This window comes from Erigeron canadensis, chromosome 7, assembly GCF_010389155.1.
Source record: "Erigeron canadensis isolate Cc75 chromosome 7, C_canadensis_v1, whole genome shotgun sequence".
Classification (NCBI taxonomy): Eukaryota; Viridiplantae; Streptophyta; class Magnoliopsida; order Asterales; family Asteraceae; genus Erigeron; species Erigeron canadensis.
Genome location: NC_057767.1, coordinates 18,097,922 through 18,107,865, shown reverse-complemented (window position 1 = coordinate 18,107,865; position 9,944 = coordinate 18,097,922). Strand labels below are relative to the sequence as shown.

The 9,944-nt window shown below is 34.8% G+C and overlaps 1 protein-coding gene across 1 annotated transcript; it reads left to right on the top strand.

Moving 5' to 3' along the window:
• The first annotated feature begins 1,736 nt into the window (after positions 1-1,736).
• LOC122606509 (eukaryotic translation initiation factor 3 subunit A-like) lies at positions 1,737-9,604 on the top strand. Its single transcript, XM_043779371.1, has 13 exons — positions 1,737-1,872; positions 2,417-2,898; positions 3,645-3,860; positions 4,261-4,629; positions 4,710-4,739; positions 5,101-5,328; positions 5,406-5,567; positions 5,648-5,869; positions 7,506-7,712; positions 7,794-8,000; positions 8,125-8,205; positions 8,541-8,742; positions 8,955-9,604. The coding sequence occupies exons 1-13, from the start codon at positions 1,827-1,829 to the stop codon at positions 9,395-9,397; spliced, it is 2,895 nt and encodes a 964-aa protein (XP_043635306.1). The 5' UTR covers positions 1,737-1,826; the 3' UTR covers positions 9,398-9,604.
• Positions 9,605-9,944: the final 340 nt, after the last annotated feature.

Sequence of the window (9,944 nt, the reverse complement as noted above, 5' to 3'; positions counted from 1 at the left end):
AAACCCACGATACCAACGCCATATAAATGCATAACAAAATCAAAATTTAAAATGTTTTGTTGTTTATCTAACTTTCCTGGGAGAAATAATATTTTTTTTTTTGAACAACAGTGGTGATTGGACTCAGCGGCATGCCTCTTCAAAATCCGGAAGAGATCGACCATGACTGGCGGTGAAAGTCCCACTACCGTTCTGGAGGAAACTAGCTAAATGCAAGAGAAAACCTCCATGCTCCACCTCATTGGCAAAGACTTCCCAATATGCCTTTCAAAGGTTTTGAACCCGTGACCAACATTTGATTAAAAGACATAAGAGGCATTAAATGTCCAGTTGGTCTAAACCCCAAGGACAAAAATAATACTTATTGAAATACTTATGGCGAAGATTATTAAAAAGAAAAAGATAAAATGATATGGAGTCATTGTGATGAAGATTATTCACAAGATTAGTAAAAGGAAAAGAAAAGAGGTGGATAGTGATAATTAGAACTGAAAGAAAACAGATAAGTTGCAATCTAATTTTATAAAAAGAAGGGTAGGTAGGAAATAGTCAAACAGTGATCTAACAATTTGTCCTAGTAGGATTTGTAAAAATAATAAACCTTAATGAAAAAAACATTCATACACGTAATCAAGGAGAAAGAAATAAAAGTATGTGCAGCTACTTTGAATTTGAATAGTTCGATTTACTATATATATATATATATATCTATAAGTAGATGAAGATGGTGGAGCTGGTGGTGGGTTTCTAATCGGGTTATGGCGATCATTAGGAAAAGACAAAAAAAGGCGGCAAAGTGGTATGAGTTTTATGGTAACTCCTCAGAAAAACGAAAAGGATGAATTAATGTTAGGAAGGAGGCATAGTGGTATGAGAATTATGGTGGTGGGTTATGAGAGTTTGATGGTGGTGATAGTGGCCGGATTTTTGTGGTGGCGATGGTGGTCGGAGTTTGGTGGTGGTAGTACAATAGCCGTCCCATGGTATATATATCTGCAGTTTAAATTTTTGTATTCTGTGTATACAAAGTTGTTTTTCCTTTAAAATTACTATAGGTGAATTTGAATAGTTAGGGTGAAATTTTTAATTTGATTAAATTGTATAAAACAGATATATGGTTTGTTTAAAGAAAATGGAGTAGACAAGTGGTTGGGGCTGTCGAATGTACTGCTAAGTATTATATATGTATATATATATGTATATATGTATATGTTGATGATAAAATATAATTTACCATTTGAATAATTTTATAAATTTGTCGATAAATGTATAGTATTGATACATACATGTAACATGTGTATGTGTATAACAAGACAAATATATTTTTATGTATAAATTTATGTTATGTTTATGGATGTATTATTTATATCTGTATTTTTAAATTTGTGTATTATTGAAGAAGATGTGAAAAGTGAAAAAAAAGATGGGAAATGAAGAAGAAAGTGTTTTAGAGATAAAATAACGAAAATGATCTCATATGCGATGCACATGAGAGACTTAAAAGAGTTTGAGTAACCTCCGGTTAAGGCGTGGGGTATGTAATGATAAAAAAAAAAACCATAGAGTATGTATATAATACGAATATATGGGGAAGGTGAAATTGAAAAATATGGCATATTCCAGGGGTATGTAATGAAATTAACATTTAATTTTATCTACATGTTGAAAGTGTACTCCACGCATTATAATTTGTACCACTATACCTAAAAACTTAAGCACCAACAAGCCCTTAAATCATTTTCCTCGTCTATATTCATCTTCATCTTGTCACTTCCACCATCGAACCGCCGCCACCATAATCGGGACCAGCCACCACCAAATTGAACATGGCGACTTTTGCTAAACCCGAGAATGCGTTGAAACGAGCAGAAGGTGAGTTGCATCTTATTTATTTATCTGTTATAAGCTCTTTTTATTCGCCAATGAGAAAAAAGATGTATTGTAATTTTATTTTGGGGAGTTTAATAAAAAGAATTCTTACTTGTAGAAAGTGGGGCTGATATTTGGTTGAAGGTCAGTATCATAAATCAGATGGAAATGAGTGAAAATATGACCTAGTTTAATTCTTAGGAAATAGTTATCAATTTTGCATTTACTGCTGATGGTTTCCTGGAAATGGAATTTTTAGTCTGGATTACATATGTGTTTTGAACAATATAAGTCAAATTTCTGAAAGTGAAATTTCTGGAGCTTGATAGGAATAACTCTTATTTTTCGAATAGTTTGGTGTTAGATCATGTACTTCCTAAAACAATGAATTCTTAATTAGGAGATATGTAATTAAAGCCGTTCAAAAAATAAATAAATAAATATGTATATATTAAAGTTATTTGATGCGAATCTATAACGTCACTTAGCCTGTAATAATTTTATGTCTGAATGACTAAACTGCTATTCTGTATTTGTATGATTGCAGAATTGATAAATGTTGGGCAGAAACAAGATGCACTTCAAGCTCTTCATGATCTTATTACATCAAAGAGGTACAGGGCATGGCAGAAAACACATGAGAAGATCATGTTCAAGTATATCGAGCTTTGTGTAGACATGAGGCGGGGTAGATTTGCCAAAGATGGTCTGATTCAGTACCGCATAATTTGTCAGCAAGTTAACGTCAATTCGTTAGAGGAAGTCATAAAACACTTTATGGATCTTTCAACTAAGAGGGCTGAGCTGGCCCGTACCCAAGCACAGGCATTAGAAGAAGCTTTGGATGTTGATGATCTCGAAGCTGATAAAAGGCCAGAAGATCTAATGCTGAGTTATGTTAGTGGTGAAAAGGGAAAGGATCGTTCGGATAGGGAGCTTGTGACCCCGTGGTTTAAGTTCTTGTGGGAGACTTATAGAACAGTTCTCGAGATTCTGCGAAACAACTCCAAGTTGATGTCTCTGTATGCAGTAAGTTATTCTCTATCGTCCATAATTTAACTCGTTCACTCCGAGTTTGTGGTCTTGTTATCTTACAACAGATCCACAGTATTCTAGTTCTATTTTTTTATCCTTGGTGTAAAATATGTATTCCTTCATTTACATAGACATAGACATGTACAATATATTAAGAGCATCTGTATTTGTCATCCGACTAGCATGCAAATCAATAGATGATGATGCAGGCTAGTGGTTGGAGTGTGCAAGTTAGGACTGATTGAATTTGTAGCACGGGTAGATCTTCTGAATATCATTACCTGAAAAAACAAGACACCAAGTGAAAAGCTAGTTAAATTAACTCTCAACTAATATATATTTAAAATGGGGTGCATTCCAATTTGAACTCTGTTGTTGCCCGATTCTTTGTTGAACAGTTTTGAAGATGAGGCTTATTTCCAGTTATTTTATAGCTTAATACAATTCTTTTCTTTTAAGAGTACTAGCAATAAATGGTTTTAGTTTGGGTTTCAGTGTTCCGATCCAATGATTTTTCATGCTCTACTGTGATGGCAATTTGTCTCTTTCTGTTTGTACTGTTGGATTAAGTCAACAAAGTTTTTCTGTTACATTCTAAGGCTATGTTTTAGTGATGGAATTGCTTGTTATGTTGTTAGTCAGTTAGGGTCAAACTAGTATGTTATGTGAACGAGCCCTACTTGTTTGGGAATAATTTCATTATTTTGAATCGAGTTTAATCTTTCATTACTTCTATGCAGGACACCGCACATCGTGCTTTTCAGTTTTGCAAACAATATAAAAGGACAACTGAGTTTCGAAGGCTGTGTGAGATAATCAGAAATCACCTTGCAAATCTTAACAAGTTCAGAGACCAGAGGGATAGGCCTGACCTAACGGCTCCTGAAAGTCTACATTTTTATCTTGATACAAGATTTGAGCAGCTTAAAGTTGCAACAGAGCTTGAACTCTGGCAGGTTTGTGGCAGTCCTTACCACATATAACGGGCCAAGTGGGCAAACCTAATAAACGTAGTCAAACTTGAAATGGAAATGACGAGTGAGTTGTGCAAAAGTAACTTCATGTTCAAGTAAATGCATGAGTATAACTTTTAAAATCTTTTATTTTATTTTATTCTTTTAACAAAAATAGAGTTAGTTAAATATATAAATTGTGTGTTAATATTTTTCATAAAAACTATTTAAATATTCTAAATTTTTATAAAAAAGAAAAAAAATCTGATAGTATTTAGCATAACCTTCTTTTGCGCATTACCTATAACTGGCTGGTCAAGTTTGTCAGGTTCTGCTGTACGCTATATGCATTTAAATACTTAAATGAAATTTCAATGTTTGTTCCATGTCACTCTATTTTCAGGAAGCCTTTCGCTCAGTAGAAGATATATATGGGCTGACAAGCATGGTTAAGAAAATGCCAAAATCTTCCTTGATGGCTGTTTATTATGCAAAGTTGACCGAGATCTTTTGGATCTCTTCAAGTCATCTGTATCATGCTTATGCATGGTTCAAACTTTTTCAACTTCAAAAGAGTTTCAACAAGAATCTGAACCAAAAAGATCTGCAGTTGATTGCATCATCTGTTCTGTTAGCTGCACTTGCAGCTCCACCCTATGATCACCTGAAAACTGCATCTCATTTAGAACTAGAACATGAAAAGGAGCGAACTCTAAGGATGTACAATCTTATTGGATTTAATATAGATGCAAAGCTTGAAACAAGAGAAGTGGTATCTCTCACTAATATCTAGCCTTATCTTGGTTTGTTACATATTAAATTCATTCTCATTATGTTTTTTTTACTATGCAGCTCTCTCGGTCATCCCTTCTTGCAGATCTGGTAAGATCGCTGCTCTGCCTCTTTTTATTTCATTTACATGTTTAATCCTTGCAGTGGTAATCAATATGCAATTTTATTTTTTGATCGTTAAAAGTGAATTCTAGTTCTTTTTACTCTGTTGGTTAATATTGAAAGGCTAACTCAAAACAAAGTCTCTTGATCAGCTAAAACTGATTATTATTGATTGTAGTTAATACTCTCTTGTCGGTAGTTCGATATTATAATCAGCTAAAACAGGTTCATATTGGTCGTAGTTTAACTTTCATTACTTTTGTCATCACATTTTCTTGTCCATGGTGTTATTTTAGTTTTCTTCGCAATGGCAATGACTAAAATATCTTGAATATGTACTTCTTTTCAGGTTTCAAAAGGGGTAATGACATATGTAACTCAGGAAGTAAAGGATCTCTACCATATTCTTGAAAATGAATTTTTGCCATTGGATTTGGCATCAAAAGTTCAGCCTTTGTTGGCAAAGATAGCGAAACTTGGGGGGAAAATATCTTCAGCATCTTCTGTACCAGAAGTACAGCTTTCTCACTATGTTCCTGCTTTGGAAAAAGTAGCTACCTTAAGGCTGCTGCAACAGGTAAATGATTAATGTATTTCCATTTTAGTTTGTTTAGTTTCTCTATTTTTTGAAGTGTAAGTTATTTTCTGCTCTAGGTGTCCCAAGTATATCAGACAATGAAAGTTGAAACTTTGTCAAAAACGGTTCCTTTCTTTGACTTCTCGGCCGTTGAGAGGATCTCTGTCGATGCCGTCAAACATAATTTCATTGCTATGAAGGTTGACCATATGAAGGGTGCAATTATATTTGGTGACTTGGTAATGTGTATTTTACTCTAATTTCATTGTATCTACTTCACTTATGCCCTTTGAGTAACATTCTATCCTTTTGTTTCCAGGATTTTGAATCTGATTATCTGCAAGATCACTTAAGTGTCTTGGCTGTCGGTTTGAATAAATCAAGGTCAATGATTTATCCTTCTCAATCGAAAGCATCAAAACTAGGTGCTATGCTTCCGAGTTTGGCAGATATTATTGATAAAGAGCACAAAAAGCTTCTTGCTAGGAAGTCAATTATTGAGAAACGCAAGGAAGAACAAGAACGTCACCTACTTGAGAAGGTAATTATCGTCCGATTTCAGTATTATGATTCATGTCTAAAATTAGCAGTTTTTTGTGCAAGTTGGATATGCCGGTTTACAAACTGTATTCAAGTACTTTTTGTTTATTATTAATTTTTGTAATTACTTAATATTTCAAATATTCAATAAAACTGTGTTATATTAACTAGTGTGATACCCAAACAACATAACGACATCAAATAGTTGATTTTCTCCTATATCTTTTCGATCGTTTGGCTTGATGCCGGTTGTCTCATGCAATTGATGCTTTTGGTAGTTTTAGTTTTGAAATGATGCATTAATAGTTTAAGATGATGGAAAAAAAAGTGTGATGCCACATTATTGTTGGGTAGGATAGAGGGTCATAGCTGTTAGACTCATACGAGTCACGAGTTGACCGTACGAGTGGAGTCAAAGTAAGGTGAACAAGCGTCGCTTTGTTAAGTGACTCGCCAGAGGTTATGACTCGTGAATGAATCGCGAGCCAAGGTGTGAGTTGGTCTGAGTCAAGGTGGGTCAAAGATGGTCTTAAGGAATTCTGGTGCGTTATAATTTGTTTTGAAAAAAATACTATAAAATGTATTGGTAAAGTTTATTAGTTTTAATGTTAATATCTATGTAGTCAATATTGGTGGTATACTAGTGGTATTTCGGTTCTCGGTCCTCCACTCTTATGCCGGTCCAGATTTCTGTCCAAAATATTGGTACCGAGATTTTCCGTGAAATTTACCAAAATCGGTCAAAGTTCGGTCCAAATTTTGGTGGTATACCAGATTTTCAGGTTTTTTTTTTATTTTTATTTTTTCTTGTCCAAACTTAAAAACAACATAAGAAACACTAGTTTTTTAAGTATTAACACTATTCTATCAAATATTGACACTTTTAAGCTTGATTTATGATATTTAGATTAAGTATTAACATAATATAATTGCTATTTGTGTATAATTGCAATTTCTTTCGTATATATATAATTATATATAATATTTGCATAGTATTAAAATTACTGAAATTCCACCAAAATAATCGATATTTCAAATACCGGCCCTTGACCGAAACACCGAAATTTCGTTCCTTAACTACTTAGGTTAATATTACATTAATGTATATAAGTAATTAAAAATACTGTATTGTTACACGTATGATACGTATCTTTAGACATGTAATGTGTATACTATGACTCTTACGAGTCGAGCCACGATATGATTCACGAGTCAAAAATCAGGAAAATGAGTCGCATCAGGAGTCACGAGTTAACAATTATGGAGAGGGTGTTGAGGGCATTTTACTGGAAGTGTTTACTTTAAAATGGGGTGTATAAATTCTTCATTTTATTGTATATGTAATGATACTTTTCTTTAAATTTTAATTAGAAAAAAAGGATTTTGGAGGCTGAGTATCTGAGTACACATTGACCTATCTTATCTAATTTGGTCAATTTCTTTGTGGGCACATGAATTTAATTTATCTTTATACATTCATTTGAAAATAGTTGAAAATTGTATTTGCTGTGTGTATACTTGTGTGTTGACTATGCCATCTCTATACTCAAGACATTGTGCTGTTACACTATATTGGCCTGAGTTTTGTTGATGCGTTCAGCTGATTTTTTCTAAATCTAAACAATTTTACATGCAAGGAACGGGAAGAGGAGTCAAAAAGACTAAAACAGAAGAAGAAAACTGAAGAGGCAGAACAGAAAAGACTTGCAACTGAATTTGAAGAAAGGAAGCACCAACGTATTAAAAGGGAAATTGAGGAGAGAGAGCGTGAAGAAGCACAAGCTTTACTAAATGATGTTGAAAAGATCATTAGAAACAAGAAAAGGAAGCCACTCATTGAAGGGGTGAGCAATTTCAGTTCTCAGCTCACGTGCCTTGTAGAGTTATCCTTAAGTTGACCGTTGACTGCTGTTTGTTGTTTATAGGAGAAAGTGACAAAGCAGAGTCTGATGGAGTTAGCAATGCAGGAGCAACTTAGAGAGAGGCAAGAAATGGAAAAGAAAATGCAAAAACTAATTAAAACTATGGATCACTTTGAAAGAGCAAAGAGGGAAGAGGCAGCACCTTTGATTGAAGCTGCATTTCGAAGGCGTTTAGCTGAAGAGAAGCTTCTTCATGAACGGGAACAACAGGTACTTTGTGTACCTAAATATCTAAATTATATTAGTCATGTAAATGTAAATATTAAGACATATAAGCATGGACCAATATTCCACAAAACAACTGTATTTGATGATTGTAACATCTGTTTTGCAGCTTGAGGTCGAGCTGAGCAGGGAGCGTCATGATGGAGATGTAAAAGAGAAGTATAGACTTGCTCGTGTTATGGACCATAAGGTTTGTTTTGGTTTTTAATAATATTGGTTTCTATTTCACTTTCTTTATCGTTTTTCTTTTCTTTTCTTTTATTTGTCTTGGTTTAATTTTTAAGTATATGTTATAAGTAAAAACATTTATCTCAGACATGGCATAACTAGCAGTCTAGCACATACACATTATAAATTGCCCAGATAACCTATTGGTGTAGTTACCTGGTTTTATTTGGATCGTTACAGGTGAAATAGGGCACTATATATAGATATTTTGTAACTTACTTGATATGAAGTTAATTATTTAGACAGTGGATAATAATGCTGGCTACGTAATTGGTTCATTGAATTCCATGTGCACAGATGGAATTTCAAGAGAGAGTTGTCAATCGTCGTCAGGCCGAGTACAACAGAATGAAAGCGGACAGGGAAGAACGGATTAGCCAAATAGTCAGGGCACGTAAAGAAGAGAGGGACATCAAGAGGAAAATGTTGTTTTATGTCAAGACCGAAGAGGAAAGGCTCAACAGGTTGCGCGAAGAGGAGGAAGCTCGCAAACGTGAAGGTCAAGTTCATCTCATTTCATCTTTTTCAAAAATTAGCTGTGTTTGTATGCAGTTATTAAGCACTTTCGGAAACTTCTTTATGCTTTGACACTTGTGTGTAATATCGTGATTGTATCTGTTTCTCTCATAATTAAATTAGTCAAAATTGCCACCTCAATGTGCGGGTTAACGTTTTCTGACGTTTTAACTTCTTCGGTTGGATCAAATGCAGAGGCTGAAAGGCGAAAGAAGGAGGAAGCTGTGCATAGGGCAAAGATGGATGAAATTGCTGAAAGACAAAGGAAGAGAGAACAAGAACTGGAAGAAAGAGAGAGGCTACGTAAGGAAGCTATATTAAGAGGAACTCCATTTGACGGCCCAACTAAGCCTGAGATTCCAGCTGCTGCGGCTCCGCCAGTAGCAGCACCAGCAGCTTCAGTTGCGGCAGCTGCTGGTCAAGCTGGCGGTTCTAAGTATGTGCCCCCAAAATTTCGTAGAAGTGGGCTGACAGAGCCAGTGGCACCTCCACCAGCACAATCTGATAAGTGGGGCGGTGCGAAGCAGGATGACCGTGGGGCCCAACCAAGTGGTGACAAATGGAGACCTTCTTTTGGAAGCGGAAGTGGTGCCAGCACTGGTACAAAGAGTTGGTCTTCATCCAAGTATTCTCGGTGAATTGTTTAAGGTTGGGTTTTGATATATCCTGGGTATGTAACTTGGGTTCTGAGCATGTTAGTGGAAAATGGTGTCATTCTTTTTGAAATACTGAAAGAATCAGAACGGACCTTTTTGTAATAAGACCATGGATATGTGTGGGGTTTTTTTAAAAAAAAAGTACTTGTAGAACTAGAAGAATGGGTAATGTTATGATTTTCAATTTAATGATTCTCTACATGTTCCAATGCTTTTGTAGTGACATTTCTGGCTGCTGTTACTTGTGTGAAATTTTAGGTTTGTTGCTTTTTATATTTTGAGTACACTTGCTATATTTTACAACATTCTTTCGGTGAAGTTTTTGATTTGCTTGAAAAATTGGATTTAAAGATATATAAAGAGCTGGTTATAAAGGAATTCTAACTGAAGTGCCTGGATGTTGGATGATCTTGCTAAGAAGCCTTCAACGAAAATCAATCTTTAATATAAATAATAATAATATCGTTCAGATTTGAAGTGATCTGGCAGGAGCTAGAAATGGTGTTAAATTTTCCCGTCAGTCCAACAT